The sequence below is a fragment of the Mytilus trossulus genome, chromosome 4 (genome assembly GCF_036588685.1).
Source record: "Mytilus trossulus isolate FHL-02 chromosome 4, PNRI_Mtr1.1.1.hap1, whole genome shotgun sequence".
NCBI lineage: Eukaryota > Metazoa > Mollusca > Bivalvia > Mytilida > Mytilidae > Mytilus > Mytilus trossulus.
In genome coordinates this window covers 14684594-14704557 of record NC_086376.1, presented here as the reverse complement: position 1 = coordinate 14704557, position 19964 = coordinate 14684594, and the positions used below count along the sequence as shown (strand labels likewise).

General features: G+C 35.4%; 2 protein-coding genes across 2 annotated transcripts in view; one reads left to right on the top strand and one right to left on the bottom strand.

The window, feature by feature from the left end:
- Positions 1 to 1719: 1719 nt before the first annotated feature.
- LOC134713749 (glycoprotein 3-alpha-L-fucosyltransferase A-like) overlaps positions 1720 to 19964 on the bottom strand; it is a 47791-nt gene continuing 29546 nt past the window's right edge. The window contains exon 2 of the mRNA XM_063575036.1: positions 1720 to 3000. Within this exon, the coding sequence (XP_063431106.1) occupies positions 1895 to 2959 (1065 nt within the window). The 5' untranslated portion in view covers positions 2960 to 3000 and the 3' untranslated portion in view covers positions 1720 to 1894. The remainder of the gene's footprint in view (positions 3001 to 19964) is intronic.
- Positions 13414 to 14091, top strand: LOC134716443 (uncharacterized). Its single transcript, XM_063579441.1, has one exon. The coding sequence runs from the start codon at positions 13414 to 13416 to the stop codon at positions 13879 to 13881; it is 468 nt and encodes a 155-aa protein (XP_063435511.1). The 3' UTR covers positions 13882 to 14091.

Genomic DNA, 19964 nt, shown 5'->3' with positions numbered 1-19964 from the left:
AAAAAAAGACAAATTTGAGCCGATTTTGATCCTGAGATAAAGTTAAACTTCAAAGTCCTTTGCTCATTTATACAGTTGTATATTTGATATGCAATAAATCTTTACACGTATAAATATAGATTGTAATATTCATAAGGACAAGCAAAGCTATATCAGTTAACAAAACGAATATGACATATACTAAATAAGGCAACAGAAGTATACCGCTGTTCAAAACTCGTAAATCTATGGACAACAAACCAAATTGGGGTGACAAACTAAAACTGAGGGAAACACATTAAATATAAAAGGAGAAAAACGACAGAACATTAAAATGTAACACACAGAAACGGACTAAGCATTAGACAAAATCCGATGAGAATAACAAATATAACATCAAAACCAAATACATGAATTTGGGATAGAAAAGTACCGTCACAAGTCTTATAGTAATGTGAATTTACACTCAAATATAACAGAAAACAAACGACACAACAGAAACACAACGTTAAAATGTTACACACACAGAAACTAAATATGATATAACAATGGTCATTTTCCTGACTTGGTTTTCAAAGATAAAAATGGGTGGTATGAACCTGATTTTGTGGCATGCCAAATCTCGCACTTTAATGGCAATGTTAAATATATTAACATTGAAATGACAACATAATATTACAGGACTACAATACAAATAAAAAGGAGAACGTATTAGACAAAAACACATGATTAATAGATAACAAAAGGCATCAGGTTTAAAATTCAATACGCCAAAAACGCGCCTCGTCCACACAAGACTCATCAGTGACGCCCAGATATAAAAGATCGAAAGTGAAAAAAAAGTGCAAAGTTGTACAACACTGAAGATCAAAAGTTGAAAAAGGTTGAGTCAAAGACGGCTATCTTTTTCTGCTCGGGATAAGAACATCCTCATTATTTAGAACAAGTTATGCTATTGCAAACAGAAAATGATATCAAATGAATATAAAAGGCATACATTATGAAACTAAAGTATTAACTAACTAACTAACTAGGCAACACTATAACCATATGCATACTAAGAACGGATGTGATATTCACTAAGACAGACAGAGCTATATTCGTGCATGAATAAAACCAATTTGAGGAGGTACTGCTATAATCTTATCTTGTTAACAGTAAAGAGGAAAACATTAGAAAACAAATCCTATTGGTCTGTCATATTTTCTTTGATTCCTCCAGGTATCCTTTAGTAAATTTTATTGTATCATTCGAGTGACAAAGACAATGTAATGCTTAGCTTAAAACCTGCTGCTAAGATATTACAATTCTATTCTGATTACATGCAAATGTTCGCTTTTCTATATTTTGGATAGCGTATATAATGTTTGTATCATAAGAGCCATGATGATCGGCTAACCTTGTCATCAGAATTTAGACAATTCGTTCTATCGAATCTCATTGTTCTTTCGGTTGAGAATGACATGAAAACAAACTAAGAAATATCCAAATCAATAATTGTTTGAAGGGACAGGTCATCTTTCATTGAGATAACGTCATATATATATATACACATTCAAAACATAACAAAGTTGCAGCTGCACCTCATTGCTCTATTTACCCAATAATACAATTTACAATAACAAATACAGTAAGGTCTTATTTACATTTAATATATAAATTTCTTAAAATGTTCATAAAAATGAAATTTCCAATTGAAAAGCATTTAAAAAAATCTATAACAAAAATACCGATCTCCCCGGAAAATTCAAAACGGAATGTCCCTACAAATCTACAGAAACCAGGATGTTCTTAACAAAATGGTAGTTAACACATCGGATTATACCCATCTAAACCTATCACTTTTACGACAGACATAATAGTATAAAATGTAAAAATGTCAAATGTCAAAACTGTTCCAAACAAATATAATACTTTAAGTAGGTATGTCATGTTGCATATGACACTGATTTTCCCATAACCATCTGCTTAGATTCATAGTTTTAGGCTGTTGTTCTTTAACATTTAAATGAGAACATATATCACAAAGTCCCGCTTTTAACTTCCCATATTCATCCACATATTTGTCTTTTTCTTTCAAATATGAAATATAACGTGTTTCATTGCGGCCTAAAATCTTTAGAAACGTCGCCAGTTTCTTTGGTGACTCAAAATCCGAGGTTGAAATATATGTCCTTTGCGGTAAGTAGTCTCCTGCATTTGGTGCACCTCTAACGATTGGAATAAAATTTTTATTTATATCGTACATGTCTGCCACTTTTTCTGTCAGATAGTCCTTGCATAATGCATTCTCAAAAGAAAGATAAAATCTGTGAGTTTTACTTAAATGCGTTTTACAATATTCTTTGAATAAACAAGGTTTCCCACATTTTCCATAAATATCAACATCAATGTATTTAGAAAGTTCTTTCACATAATCTTCTCGCTTTGATGAAGTTCGACAGTTGCTCGTGATCCAAGCAATGTTTTTTGTTTTTTTCATGTATATAGAAGTATAGTTTTTGACAGGTATTTCAATTCGTTCCTTTAGAACTACATATGGTGAAAATCCTTCTGAGTCTTTTCGGTACGTCATCGTCCAATTAAATTTCCTCTTTGATTTGTCAACTTTGTAGCGATTAAAAGTAAGATAAGGATTCTCTAATGTAGCAAATATCCATATTTGACCATTTGGTTTTTTAGGCAGTTTGGTGAATGAATTATGATGAAAAATGACAGCTTGACTGGTGGAAAGTAGTTTCCTATCTGCTGTTAATTTGCAGTTTCTGTAGCTACATTTATCAAAATTGAAAGATTTCGGAATAAACCAAACAGGATAAGCATAAAATAATATAGTAAAAGGGCTGTCTAGTGCACTGGCCTCTGAAGATTTTTGTTGTTTCTTGTTGATATGAAGATCGGATACTCTGACTATGATGGATTGCTGGTGGTTCTTGATGATATGAAGATCTGTTTGTCCAAAAGGTAATATCATATGCATCCCAAAAAGGAAAGCGGGTATACCTATGCAAACTGTCTTGGCTGAAAATGTGAATGAATTTTGCACGTTAAAAAATATTAAATATATCTAGTATCATCATTATGTAAATGCGTCAGTATCAAGGTATCATAAGCAACACACTTGTAATGTAATGCAACATAGACACAGAATTACTGTAATGGTATTGTCCTCTTAAATGAATGATTACTAGGTGAGTACTTACACTGGTACTATGATGACTCTCATCTGTGGAACAAGATCTTTTATTATATTGTAGCACATTACAGTACCCCCCCCCCCATTTTTGAACGGGTTACTAGTGCTAAAAAATGCATTTTTTATATTGTGTGTTGTATATTTTTTTGTGTCTATTCGTAATGTGTTTGCTTCATAGTTTGAATATCGATCAGTTTAGTATATTTACATGAAAGACGCTATATTGTTATGCCTCACCTACGATAGTAGAGGGGCATTATGTTTTCTGATCTGTGGCTCCGTTCGTTCGTCCGTTATTCCGTCTGTGCGTCCGTTCGTTCGGGATAAAGTTTTTGGTCAAGGTAGTTTTTGATGAAGCTGAAGACCAATCAACTTGAAACTTAGTACACTTGAAGCCAGATTAGACTTTTGACCCCAATTTCGCGGTCCACTGAACATAGAAAATGAACGTCAGAGTTTCAGGTTAAAGTTTTTGGTCAAGGTAGTTTTTGACGAAGCTGAAGTCCAATCAACTTGAAACTTAATACACTTGTTGCTTATGATATGATCTTTATAATTTAAAAGCCAAATGAGACTTTTGACCCCAATTTCACGGTCCACTGAACAGAGAAAATGAAAGTCATAGTTTCAGGTTAAAGTTTTTGGTCAGGTAGTTTTTGATGAAGCTGAAGTCCAATCAACTTGAAACTTAATACACTTGTCGCTTATGATATGATCTTTATAATTTTTAAGCCACATTAGACTTTTGATCCCAATTTCACGGTCCACTGAACATAGAAAATGAAAGTGGGAATTTCAGGTTAAAGTTTTTGGTCAAGGTTGTTTTTGATAAAATTGAAGTCCAATCAACTTGAAACTTAGTACTCAGTGCATCATAAACATACTATACATATCTATTATTTTTAATTCATTTACATAATGTTATTACAAACTTTACCTAAACTGGATTTGAAAAACAATTCATATAAATAATGTACTTACAAACTTACCTAAACTTGATTTGATGAACAAGTTAAATATCATACTTGAATATCTGAAAAATCTTGAGACACATTTTATACTCCGTTTAGGGATAAACATAAGCAACTTAACGCAAATGCGCATATCTAACATCGAGAAATATATGTATAACGACTAGATAATAATCTCTTTTTAACAAGGTCGTTTGGTCGTTAAAACGATACTGCACTAAATGGATTATAGTTTCGCTGTAAAAGAGCTCACACCAAAATCAATAACAAGAAAGAAAACTGTTACTTCCTGTTTTAATTAAAAGTTTGGATAACAGACATCCTTCATCGTTATGGTGTATCCAACTTGGTTTGGTTGCACTAATTTTGAGCGTGATGTACATTGGGGGAAAGAGGTCACTGTAAGCCAAACAAATCTTGACATTGTATTTTTTTTTCTAATTTAGCATACATTGTATGTTTACCGATATTTTAAAGTAGTTTCCTTGCTATGTTTTAGAAATATTCTTTGAAAGAGTAACCCACTTTGGAGTCCCAAAAATGTCATTTTTACCCATTTTCAACGAGAAATATATCGGTAAAAATGCATATATATCTACTTTCTTTCCCTTAGAACTATGTGATAAATAAACAGTAGTATACTGCTGTTCGAAATTCATAAATCTTTTGAGAAAAAAAAAACAATTCCTGGTTACAAACTAAAACTGAGGGAAACACAACAAATATAAGAGAAAAACTACGACACAACAGACACACAATATTAAAATTAAACACTCAGAAACAAACTATGATATAACAATTACTTGGTACAGGACATTTTAAGAAAAATATAGTGGGTTTGACCTGGCTTTGTGGCTATATGAGCATTCAATTTGGTTGTGCAGTAGCCATGGTTTTTCTTAAAGGAAACCCTAATGCAAGTAAACACGCACTTTGGAAAAACACTCCAAGTGTAATAAAGAACATACACAAGTTAGAGTTTACAAGCTGAAACGTATTATTGTACCATATTGAACAATTGTGATAACTTGTAGGGTACATAATTGTACCAAAATAACAAGGCTAGGTGTGTAATTAGGGCACATAATTGTACCGGGAGTACAAGTTTGTTTCTGACCTAGGTCTGAGGACAAATTTCTAGTTGTATCCATTTGAATAAATTGTATATATCTATATATTTTAGATGGTTGATTAAAGAAAGCAAAGAACAGTTTTATATATTTTAGCATATTAATGTTATTGTATGGATAAAGTTTACTTGATTATGATATCATATATTTTGTAAATTGAACATGTTGGATCCAGTATATTTCACTTTATTAGACAAATTCATACTTTGTTAAGATTTCTTTTAATAGTTCAGACAAAGATTCATGCTAATTAAGACAAAACATGGTCTTGTCAGATGTTTTTAATTTTTGTGGTGTAGAGAAGGACAATGTTATTTAGTGCTGACAATGAATGATGACGAGTTAAAAAGGGAAGAAAAGGTACAACCAGTGAGTTGACAGTAACAGACATTGCATCATATATGCAAACATTGACAGTCTTAGTACTCTCACGACTGAAGTAGAACAGTTACAAATTTTTGGGACAGAAGATGGGTTATCTTATAACAGAACGAGATATACTAAACGAAAGAGGATATATGACAAATGTTACAAAAATGGCAAATTGGGTCATTTAGCAAGGAACTGTCTCCTACCCAGAAGAATTATAACTAGTCAGAAAACTTATAAAGGAAATAATTAAGAGGTATGGGCCAGTGAAAACTTTTATGTAATAGTAAAAGTTCAATGATAAGTTAATATTGATATTAAAAGACCTCCGAACAAAAAGGGGTGTTCAGATTTGAACACCCCTTTTTGTGAGTAGGTGTTTTAATGTCAATATTTACTTAATCATTGAACTTTTGCTGACTTACAAACCGTCAAAAATATAAGAAAAGTACATAAAAAGCACTTACAAAAACCAAACTCCCCTGAACTGGACAAGTCTAAGTATGTTCAACTTAAATGAGTACTCAGACTGATATATACAATTTAAAGTCACCAAATTGAAATGATAACGGAACGATTTAAAGGCTTTACGTCATTTAATTATTATTTATGATATAAAAAAATAGCATCTGAGTAACAGTAAATGATAGTTTTCCAAAATAAGCGGGTAAATTTATATTTTTGTATCCAACTTTTCAAAATAACGATTTCTTATTTAATAAATCAGGTAATCAAAACCCCATACAGACCTCATTTATAGCTGACCAATGAATATTATGCCCAACAACTTCATGTAATATATACTTGATGTTTTTGATGTGTCAGTAATCATGAAACAGATTTGTAAAGGTCAGACCTTAGAAAACAGTTAGTAAACTCCTACAACAATTAGAGTTTTAAACAGCTTGTTTCAGAACTTCTAATCGGACAAATCCAGAAGCATAAGGTCCTTCACAATATTCATCCGGTTAATGTTCCTTTTGTATCTGATTTGGTTATTTTCCTACATTACGTTACATGCGAATGCAAAATAACTTTTGTCTATTCAGTCCAATTTATAAAAAGATCTTGCTTTATTTGTGTTTTTTTTTTAAATAAAAAAACTAGGCATGCAAACTTCAATGAATAAAACCGTGTTAAACTAGGTTTCACTGACCCGATCAAAACTTGTGAGACGAGATATATTCGCTAAGTCAATGCATTATATGAAAACAAACTTTTTAATTTAGTCGTCCGTTATTCCCTTTTCATGTCTACATAAAGCAAAATCACCTGAAAAAAACTTTTATCTTTTTTAGTTTTATTCTTGCCTGGCAAAAAAAATCATATGTTATAAATCGTATTAAAACAGTAGATGAGAACCACAGTAAAAAAAATTATAACTTTTTTAATAAGCATTCAGTTATGCGACCTCCCCCCCCCCCCCCCCCCCCCCCCCCCCGTAAAAAAACCCTATTTAAATGGGAATTGTAAATTACTAGTATAGCATTTTACAAGATCTTGTTTATGTGTGCTAAGTACTAGTACAGAGGAATTAATTAAGTTGATCGATTGTTTTTTGCTTTACGTCCAGTAGCAAATATTTCATGCATGTTTATAACTATAACACATAAATAATAGGTAGGTCGTACAATAGAAGGGTACATGTTTATTGAAAAAGAACAGAAACTTAGACTTGAAACAGCTGGCAATATCCGAACCACTCGAATAAAAAGCGCAAGAGTTTTTAATTTGCCGAGAGCGTTGATCATTAAAATCCACTCTGAAGTCGATCATCCATGTTTACGTGTAGTTTACAATAACCTTTCACGCATCCAATTTAGGTTAGCTAGGTTTATAAACTGTGAAAATTCTGTGAAACTGTATTTTGTATTGTACTTTCGTTTTTGGTATGCTATACTACCGATCCCTACCGCTCTCTTGGTTGGTCTCGTGTTGGGGCGTTAGGCTCGAGAGCGGGAGGTAATTAATTTTGTTCGAATCCCGAACGGCTCAAACAAAGACCTTTATTAAATTGGTATTCTATTTTAACGCCAAAGACATGGATTTATAGACTAAGAGTATAGACTGGCCGGCTTAGAGAGGAAACGTGTCCAGGTCGGATGACTTTCTTTCCTGCGAACAAATATCTTGTGAACTTACACAATAAAAAAAACCGACTCAGCTTGTCAGTCTAGTAAAAAACGGGGTTAATACTCTTATTATAATTACATGTTATCGTCCTGAATATTAATTTTATTTGCGGCTGGTCGTCATCCATTATCATTATATATAATATTTCCGTTTTATCATAGTGAAGGGTTTTTCTTTTACTGGTTTACAATCCATTTTCTTAAATTTTCACGAATCAAAATTAAATATGACAGGTGAACTTTTTCAACCAAACACTTGTGATTGTTGGGATATCTTTGACGATAATATAATTAAATCAAATGTGCCTTTTCGGATAATATTTGACGGTAAATAGAATTGAATTAACTCCGTATAACTATTATTTAGTCATGAGTCGGTTTTGAGCTTATAATTCTGTATACGCATCTTTCTATGAAAAAAAAGACCAAATGTTGATTCTAAATATTTGTATTTATCTGTGTCTTTTGTTTGCTGTCGCATTAATGTATACCTTTATCTCCTTTTATTCAACATCAAATGATTTGCTTGGGTATAGAAATATTGACATCTCTGGACCTCTCCAGTCCCACAGTATATCCAGTAACCCTTGCTAAATGGGTGCGTTCGTTTGGCGTTTTGGTAAATACGCAGCTTTGTCCGATCAAAATATGATAGGAATATATATATCCAATGACTGGTGCAGTGAGAATTTCACGCTATCTTTACCTTAAAAAAAACATTCGAGGGAAAGACGATCTACGCACGAGTTGAATGATTGAAATGTGTAAACAACAAGAAAGGTCAGCTAAATATTTTGAAATAAGTCGCATGGCTGATTTTAACAACATTTTTGTGACTTTTGCTAGAACAATAGTAGACGAAAAAAATTATCACGAAACCGATCAGCGAGACAATATAAAAAAATGAAACGCCCAAAATAAGTTGAATCGTTTTATAAATAGTTGTCAACCTTATTTTTGGCATAGAAATTCAAATGTAAATAATAATGAAATATATAAAGATTGGAAAACTGTTTGAGACTATAATCAACTGAGGACAAATGGTTATACATCACTACATGAAGCTGATTAATATTTAGGACCCCCTGATTTTAAGAGGTTGTATCTAATTAGTCATGCTCGATTAACTTTACGTAAATTGAACCTCAACTTAATGACCTACACCGGGTAAATAAGTTCGAGGATCTTCGAGGTACAATAAGTAGACATCCTTTGTGAAATGAGACCGTCCCAGGTTTCTTAGATGATTATTTTGCGTTGAATAACAATGAAAAATGCACGAGCAGGTTTTGTAAGAAAAGTAAAAATATAAAGAAGCCTGTTAATTGTCGTGGAACACAAAGAAAAAAGAAAGAAAGAAACCAGCAACATTTCTAGAACTTGTTTTCTAAAGTTATGTTGGAAATTCAGACAAGACATATGTTAAGCATGTGAGACAAATACATATTTTTTTGATAAGACAATTATTGTTTAAACTATAAGAAACCTCTTTTCTTAATAACAACAATAAAAGTAAAAACTAGCACGAACAATAATAGTAATTTAAAACGTTTTATAATTAGTGATATTACAGAGTTACATTTTTATATCCCTGTTGTGTTAGGTACCACCTTAAGTGCTTTTCATTACGCTGCTATTTAAGTAATGACTTTAAGAAATAGTATTGTGATACAGTGTATACACATCAATATGTTCAACAATACAGGCAACGTACTTGTTCACAAACAAACGTATAATTTATATTTGTATTGTAAAAAACTAGACATATAAGTTATATTCATTCAGATGAACATGTCTAACCGGGCATTCTCAATATGTCACATATCTCCTTCAAGGTAAGGTGTGACACATTGCACACCTGTTAACGTCAAGCAAACATCTTAACTATATTATTATGAATTGTCAATCAATACATAGTTGTTGTTTTTCTTGTTTTTTTATCAGGAAGGTTGATGATTTAAAAAGAGATTATCTTACCAAACATAGATATGTCGACAGATCAGCTCAAGACTGGACATGTGGACATACCTGCTCCAGACTAGACATGTGGACATACCTGCTCCAGACTAGATATGTGAAAAGTTTTGTTGCTGCCTAGATATATGTACAGTTCTGCTCCATACTAGACATGTGTACAGGTCTGCTCCAGACTAGGCATGTAAACAGGCCTTCTCCAGATTAGACATGTAATCCGACCTGCTCCAGACTAAACATGTGGACAGGTCTGCTACTGACTAGATATGTTGACAGGTCTGCTACTGGAAAGATCGATATGCTGATAGACTTACTACAGACTATACATGTTGCTAGGTCTGCTCCAGACTTGACATGTGGATAGGTCTGTTCTAGACTATTCATGTGGACAGGTCTGCTCCAGCCGAGACATGTGGACACGTCTGCTGCAGACTATACATGTGAATAGGTCTGCTCCAGACTAGACATGTGAACAGACATGCTCCAGACACACATGTGGACAGACCTGCTCAAGATAAGACAGGTTAACAGATCTGCTCCAGACTAGTCATGTGGACAGACCTGCTTCAGACTATACATGTGGACAGACCTGCTCAACACTAGACAAGTGGACAGATCTGCTCCAGACTAGACATGTGGACAGACCTGCTCCAGATAAGACATGTGGACAGATCTGCCTCAGACTAGACATGTGGACGAACTTGCTCCAGATAAGACATGTTAACAGACCTGCTCCAGATTAGGCATGTGGACAGACTTGCTCCAGATTAGACATGTAAACAGATCTGTCTCTTACTTGACATGTGGACAGATCTGCTCCAGACACACATGTGGACAAACCTGCTCAAGATGAGACAGGTTAACAGATCTGCTCCAGACTAGTCATGTGGACAGACCTGCTTCAGACGAGACATGTTGACGGATCTGCTAAACTAGACAAGTGGACAGATCTGCTCCAGATTAGACATGTGGACAGACCTGCTCCAGATAAGATATGTAAACAGATCTGCCACAGACTAGACATGTGGACGAACTTGCTCCTGATTAGACATGTTAACAGACCTGCTCCAGATTAGACATGTGGGCAGACCTGCTCCAGACCATACATGTGGACAAACTTGCTCCAGATTAGACATGTAAACAGATCTGTCTCTTACTAGACATGTGGACATATATGCTTCAGACAAGACATGTGGACAGGTCTGCTGCAGACAAGACATGTCACAAGACCAGCTCCATATTAGACATGTAAACAGACCTGCTCCAGACTAAAAATGTGGACAGGTCTGCTACTGACTAGATATGTTGACACACTTACTCCAAACTAGACATGTGGACAGGTCTGCTACTGACTAGATATGTTGACACACTTACTCCAAACTAGACATGTGGACAGGTCTGCTACTGACTAGATATGTTGACACAATTACTCCAAACTAGACATTTGGACAGGTCTGCTCCAGACTAAACATGTGGAAAGATCTGTCCCAGGTAAGACATGTGGACATACCTGCACCAGATAAGACATGCAAACAGATTTGCTCCAGACTATAATTGTAGCCAGATCTCCGACAGATTAGACATGTGGACAGACTTGCTCCAGATTGACATATAAACAGACCTGCTCCAGATAAGACATGTAAACATACCTTCTCCAGACTAAACATGTAAACGGACCTGCTCCAGACTAGACATGTGGACAGACCTGCTCCAGACAATACATGTGGACAGAATTGCTCCAGATTAGACATGTCAACAGACCTGCTCAAGACTAGACATGTCAACAGACCTGCTCCAGATTAGACATGTGGACAGATCGGTCACAGACTAGACATGTAAACACACCTTCTCCAGACTAAACAACTATACAGACCTGCTCCAGACTAGACATGTAGATAGACCTGCTCAAGACCATACATGTGGACAGACTTGCTCAAGACTAGACATGTAAACAGACCTGCTCAAGACTAGACATGTGGACAGATCTGTTCCAGATTAGAAATGTAAACAGAACTGCTCCAGACAATACATTTGGACAGATCTGTCACAGACTATACATGTTAACAGACCTGCTCCAGATTAGACATATGAACTGACTAGCTCCAGATTAGAAATGTGGACAGGTCTGATCCAGACTAGACTTGTGGATAGGTCTGATCCAGACTAGATATGTGTACAGGTCTGATCCAGACTAGACATGTACACAGACCTGCACCAGACTAAACATGTGGATAGACATGCATCAGATTAGACATGTGGACAGACCTACTCCAGACCATACAATTGGACGGATCTGCTCCAGATAAGACATGTGGACAAACTTACTCTAGACTAGACATGTGGACAGGTCTGTCCCAGACTAGACAGGTAAACAGACCTGGTCAAGACTAGACATGTAAACGTATCTGTCTAAGACAAGACATGTGAACAGATATGCTCCAGACACGACATGTTAACAGATCTGCTCCAGACTAGACATGTGGACAGACCTGCTTCAGACTAAACATGTGGACAGACTTGCTCCAGATAAGATATGTAAACAGATCTGCCTCAGACTAGACATGTGGACGAACTTGCTCCAGACTAGACAAGTGAACAGACATGCTCCAGACTAAACATGTGGACAGACCTGCACCAGATAAGACATATAAACAGATCTGCTCCAGACTACAATTGTGGCCAGATCTCTGACAGACTAGACATGTGAACAGACATGCTCCAGACACGACATGTTAACAGATCTGCTCCAGACTAGACATGTGGACAGATTTGCTTCAGACTAAACATGTGGACAGACCTGCTCCAGTTAAGACATGTAAATAAATCTCATCCAGACTAGACATGTGGACGAACTTGCTCCAAAATAGACATGTAAACAGACTGGCTCCAGACTAAACATGTGGACAGACCTACTCCAGACTAGACATGTGGACAGACTTGCTCAAGACTAGACAAGTGGACAGATCTGCTCCAGATTAGACATGTAAACAGACCGGCTCCAGACTAAACATGTGGACAGACCTAATCCAGACTAGACATGTGCACAGACCTGCTCAAGACTAGACAAGTGGACAGATCTGCTCCAGATTAGACATGTAAACAGACCGGCTCCAGATTAAACGTGTGGACAGACCTACTCCAGACTAGACATGTGGACAGACCTGCTCCAGACCATACATGTGGACGGGTCTGCTCCAGATAAGACATGTGGAATAACTTGCTCTAGACTAGACATGTGGACAGGTCTGTCCCAGACTAGACATGTAAATAGACCTGCTCTTGACTAGACATGTTGAAAGGTCTGTCCTAGACTAGAAAAATAAAAAGACCTGCTTCAGACTAGACATGTAAACAGATCTGCTCCAGACTAGACATTTGGACAGACCTGTTCCAAACTATACAAGGGAACAGCTAGCTCTGCTGCTGACCACACATGTGAAAAGACCTGCTGCTGACTATGGCCCGGTTGTTCAAAAGGCCGGATAAAGTTATCCACTGGATAAGCTTGTCCACTGGATAAATGTTTATCCAGTGGATTACTATCCAGTGGTTAAATTCTGTTGTTCAAAACCTGGTTAAGGATTGGTTAGTTATCCACTGGACAAAATATTATCCAGTGGACAAGTCCCATAACTCTTAGTACTTCCTGTAAAATTTGCAAAATGGAACCAGAAAAGGGGAAAAGAGCTGCAAATTTTACAGAGGCAGAAAAGGTCTTTCTTACAGAGCTGGTAGAAAGGAAAATTGACATAATTAATTCAAAATTCACAAGTACTATCACTAATCAAAAGAAAAAACAGGTATGGGAGGACATTGCCCAGCAATTGAATTCCAGGGGTGCTGCCCAGAGAACTGCAAACCAGATTAAGGAAAAGTGGAGGAAGTCGTGTGGGGCAGCAAGGGAGGAGGCAGCCAACGACAAGGCCCATGCTAGGACGACTGGTGGTGGGCCTCCAGCCAAGGCAAAAGACCCAGTTACTCAGAAAATTCTGGAATTGCATCAGGGGGCACCAAACTTTTTTGGGATAGATGGTGGTCTGGAAATAGGGATGCCTCTGCCACTAGAGACAATCAACAACCCTTTTGGATTAAATGGTAATACTATATACAATATTTTTACACTGGTTTAAACACGAATGCTCATGTAATGACTACTATAAACGCCCGTGAATGTGTCGTCTGCTTATGAGCGGCCATATTTAAATCTTAAATGTTGATATGTTTTCAATCTTAATTGTTTTAACACTAGAAACGACGTTTTTCTTAAATCATAAAATGTGAAGCCATATGCACAATGATGCATTCTCCATAAGTTTTACATGGTATTTGACCAAAATATACATGTAGTATATATACGCATACGCATGTTTATAATTTCGTTATGTGTACACTTTCACTGCAATCAGTGGTGCCTGTTGTACCTTATCATTTACCGGTTGCCCTTTGTCTGCATTTTCTTCATCTTTCACTTTCAAAACTTCGGTATTGTTTTGTTTTTACAGGTGTCCTTGACCATGTGACAGAAAAATATTTTTGATATTCCGTGTTCATGTGTTTAAATCAACACTTCGTATAGATCTCCCTTCCATTGCTGGCATTTGGTTTTGTGATAGAACTAGATTGTAATTTGTTAAAAACAAATAAAATACAGTTAGAAGCATCATGAATTTTTTTTCGAATAAATGACAGACTGTATATGAATAGCAAGGAATATAGAGAAGTGGAAAATACAATGTAGGATTGGAGTACCCCAATTGGGACCTCCAATGTGCATACCATAGTATCACTACTGCGCATGTCTCACCTACTTTCGAGTGAAATTAACCATCTTTTATACAACCCCTTAATTCTGTTTTATCCAATAGTAAATAAGGGGTTGTATCAGAGTCAGTAAATCAACTTCAAACTAGGTTAAATTGTATTTAACCCATACACCATTTTTTTTATTTTTTTTGGTGGTGGTGGTGGTGGTGGGGGGGGGGGGGGGGTGGGGGTGCTTTCCCAATAAGTGCCTGTGGTTGTAAGATTTGTTTGGCAGCAATCATTTGATTTTCGGAGGGGGCCTATGGTTGTTTTTGGTAAAAAAAGTTTGGTTTCCAGCTTTTGATTCTGAGAAAAAAAATGATTGTTTTACCCTCAGCTGCCACTATAGAACAGAACAGAACATATTTTATTTCTAATCAAGGGCCCACAAGGGACATACAGGGCATACATGAACTGGAAAAAGAATATTGATTTGCATAGATACATAGATACAATCAATTTTTACATACAGTTACAATACAATTACTAACTCATATTCACTTTAATAAATTTACCAACAGCATTAAGGACCTGATTGTCTTCACAGTTTAATGATAAATTTATGCTGATTATCAAGTATAGAAAAATTTGGAATTTTTTGGCAAACAAAGTCAAAGAGAGCATCTCTATCTGATTTAAAATTTTCAGTTAGTTAAAAAATGTATTTCATCTTCAACACAGCCAGAGGAGCATTTTTGTCAAATTCTTTCAAAAAGGTCCTTCCCCTTCAGTTAACTTAAGAGGCAGACTCTGTTCCATTTGACTTTTCATAATCATTTGTGCATATATTTCCTGGCTTTTGGGTAACCAACCTTTTTTAGGGTAGCCTCTTTTTTTACAGTACAATTTTTAACAACGATGATTATATACCTCTGTCTCGAGACCAGTCAAGTTTATCAATAACACTTTTGTTGTTTATAAAATCGTTTCATCTAATGTATTAAGTTTCCAGTGCAAATGAAGGCTAATAAACAAAAATATTTGCTTCAGGTAAAGAAGTTAAATCTCTTCTTCAAAAAGCAAGAGAAATGCATGTAGAAATTCAGCAATTTTTACAAGATTACAGGCCAAGTAAAGCATTACCAAAAGTAGGAGACGGCATTTTTTACAATTATGTGGACACAACAAAGGGCATCACCGAAGCTGAAAGGGATGAATTGACCTCTTTCTTCAGTACATTCAGTGAAATCAATTTTTCAGTTATTGATGTTCCTACAATGATGCATGACACAATTGCATTTATTGTCCACTACTCAGACAAAAAAGGTACAGCACTAGCATTTGAAACCGAAAATTAAAAGTTAAATCAAATTCTAATACAAACACAGCAATTTCTTTATCGTTTCCTCTACTTGTATAACGACATTCAGCTCGCTTTAATTATTGTTGAGAAAGACCGCTTTTGTTTAAAAATGATAAGCCTGGTCGTTTATGTTTATAAACCAATGTCATTAATTTAACAGAGTAACATACATTTGTATTGTACGCGTACTGCTTACAATCTTTGCTAAACTGTTAGAGGGTTTGTCTGACCAAAAGAGAACTAGAACTATGATTTGGACTTTTCTACAATATATTCAGTGGCGGATATATAAATTTTAAAAAGGCCCTCCCCCTAAAAAAAAATTCGTCTCTGAAGTTCCACCGAAAAAAAAATCAATTTCTGTCTGTCGTAATGATTTTTTTTCTGACATTCTGTCAGTCACGCAGAGTTTTTTGGGGTACACTGCTTAAAAACAGAAGACCTAGAAAAGACACATACCATGACCTAAATATAAAGCTTTATTACAACTTTCACATAAACTCAACATTTACCATGAAAAAGAAAAATTGTTCAATGAACCATGAAAATGAGGTCAATGTCATATGAATCATGTACAGCAAAAAATGCTTCAATACAACAAATAAAGTTGACTTATTGCTTATAAATTAAAAACAGATCTGCACCAGATTATACATGTGAACAAGTCTGCTCGAGACTATACTTGTAGACAGATCTACTGCTACTGATTATACATGTGGTAAGGTCTGCTCCTGACTAGACATGAGGCAATGTCTGCTCCAGACTAAACATGTTGACAGACCTGCTTTAGACTAAACATGTAGATATGTGGACCTATCTGCTATAAACTAGACATGTGGACAGATTTGCTTACTAGACATGTATACAGACAAGCTTCAGACTAGATATATGGACCTATCTGCTCAAGACTTCAGTCCGATATGCGGTTTAAATAGACAAAAGAATTCGACCTCTTGTGTTTAGAAGGTAGAAAAGTGAAATGAACTTTGTATACGGTTGTCAAGATGTCACAAAAGTTACTTTCCGTAAAGTCATTATAAATATTTGCATTCACGTTGTTTAATTTTCATATTGTACAATTGTTAACAATGCAACTTGCAAAAAATCGTTTTTAAAACGACCATAAGTCAAGTTGTTACGTCATTTAGAGGGTCTCCTTATAAACTGCTACTTTTTTTTGCCCGACATAGAAAAAATCTGGGAAAAATTACCAAAATTGAGAAATGAATTGTCAATCGTTTAAGACCATTCCCAAAGTGGCACACCCAAATTTGACATTTGTACGCAATTTCAAAGTTGGATGTTATATGACGGGGTTTTGTTAATTAATTTACGCATCGAACACACCCGTCCTATATATGTAACATCACATGACTTTTAAGTGATTAAACTAAAGTTTTGTTAATAATATTTACATGTTTGACATGTTTTTTTCTTAAACAATTACAATTACACCGACAGTCATAATTTTTGTATTATTTTAAAAAGTATTGTTACACATTTTGTTACACCTTAGTTATACAGTAACCCGGATTGGTTGACCATTTTGAAGTTGAGTTTTTGGGGTAGCATAGATTTATATCGTTGTATTCCTTTTATTTGCGTTAACCAATTGTACTTTCGGAATTATTTGCTTATACATCATTTATTGATCTTGTAATTTAGTTAGCGTTTTATTTCTTTGGTGTCAATCATATTTTGGCTGTTTGTATTCGATCATACAGTATAATAGGTCGGTAGTTGCCCGCGAATGGATTTTTTTTTATTTCTTGTGACTCTTTGCGTCTTGTTGCTGATTGCAGTTGGTTTTTGTTGTGTGTCATGTGGCGACATGGTGTGATTTTTTTTATATGTGTTTGCAAGTTAAATTAAGATTGCATCGAATCCGAGCTATTTCATGATTTGTTTGTGTTATATTTTCGATACATTTTTATTCTATCTTATAGCATTTTACAATTGTCCGTCGACATAGTGTGATACTTTTTTGTTCGCCAATATTATTCCTACGATTTGAATTTACTATTTATATCTTTTTCTTCTCTTTTAAATAGTTTAACTACAGTCGAAAATTTGCAAGACATTAATAGTCTTTACTTATTTAACAGTTTTACATTAGACTCAATTTTATTATAGTTTATCACATAAAGACTCGATTGTATTATAGTACTTTACTTGAATAACCGTCCCACTGTTAGTTGTATGTTAGTTCTTCACAATTCAGAAACAGATTCAAGAATATCAAAGTTCCCTTAAATGAGGGGGGGGCAAGGGGGGTCCCCATAACAGCAAAACAGTGAATTGATTTGGTGAAAAACAGATAACAAGGAATTGAAAAGGGGCAATAACAGATAACAGTAAATGAAATATAAAAATAAATCTGCACAGGACCAATCCAGTAGATGGCTCGTAGATCTTAGTATATAACTTGTGGTATAGACCTAGAAAATTTTAATTTGTGTAAACAAGACGTTTCGGCCATTGAGACAGTTCTGCCTTGGGGTTTTATTCTGTAACTTGTACAATAAGTTATAGTATGGATGTTGAATTTTTCTGAATGAAATCACTAGTTTCTATTTTTGATATATGGATATCTTTAATCTAGGGCATTTGAGGGATCAATTCTTAATGATTTAGCTTTTTTTATTTAATTTTTGAAAGTAGTGCAGCCAGTGACACTTTATTATCAATTTGATTTTTAGATATTTTATTTCTGAAAAGCAATATATATACTTTACAAGTAATAAAAACTAGAGGCTCTCAAGAGCCTGTATCGCTCACCTGATTCTACTTTGGTTTTTGAAAGCATATAAAATAATATAAAATTTGGCTAAAAGTAACAACACAACCTCATAATTAGGAAAGGAACATTCAGACTATGTTTGATTTCATGCAAAAGTCAACCAATGGCGGCCATCTTGGATGATGGATCGGCTACCAAGTAACAACACTTGGTCAGCACCTCATAAGGAACATTCATGCTATGTTTTGTTTTATTCCATTCAGTGGTTCTCTAAAAAAAAGTCATTTGTATGCATTTCCCATAGGGTCCTATGTTAAACAAAGTCCCCCGCTGGCGGCTATCTTGGATGAAGGATCGGCTACAAAGTAACAACACTTGGTCAGCACCTCATAAGGAACATTCATGCCATGTTTGGTTTTATTCCATTCAGTGGTTCTCTAAAAAAAGTCATTTGTATGCATTTCCCATAGGGTCCTATGTTAAACAAAGTCCCCCGCTGGCGGCTATCTTGGATGAAGGATCGGCTACAAAGTAACAACACTTGGTCAGCACCTCATAAGGAACATTCATGCCATGTTTGGTTTCATTCCATTTAGTTGTTCTCTAAAAAAAACTCATTGTTATGCATTTCCCATAGGGGCCTATGTTAAACTAAGTCCCCCGCTGGCGGCTATCTTGGATGATGGATCGGCTACAAAGTAACAACACTTTGTCAGCACCTCATAAGGAACATTCATGCCATGTTTAGTTTCATTCAATTCAGTGGTTCTCTAAAAGAAGTCATTTGTATGCATATCCCATAGGGTCCTATGTTAAACTAAGTCCCCCGTTGGCAGCCATCTTGGATGAAGGATCGGCTACAAAGCCTCAACACTTGGTCATCACCTCATAAGGAACATTCATGCCACGTTTGGTTTCATTCCATTCAGTGGTCCTCTAAAAGAAGTCATTTGTATGCATTTCCCATAGGGTCCTATGTTAAACTAAGTCCCCCGCTGGCGGCCATCTTGGATAATGGATCGGCTTCAAAGTAAAAACACTTGGTCAGTACCTCATAAGGAACATTCATGCCATGTTTGGTTTCATTCCATTCAGTGGTTCTCTAGAAGAAGTTCAAAATGTAAAAAGTTAACGACGACGACGACGGACGACGACGGACGCCAAGTGGTGAGAAAAGCTCACTTGGCCCTTTGGGCCAGGTGAGCTAAAAATACATCGATGCACAATATATTTTTTTTATTTAATGACCTCATGATGAAACTTACTTATAAAATACAAAAATACCCAGATCAGTGGAGACAGGACATGTAACTGACACACGCATGCCAGTTATGGTTATTCTGATAATAGAAGTTGACTCAAGTAAC

Coding starts and splice junctions, on each gene's coding strand:
- LOC134716443 (XM_063579441.1), top strand. CDS start 13,414: ATGGAACCAGAAAAGGGGAAAAGAGCTGCAAATTTTACAGAGGCAGAA.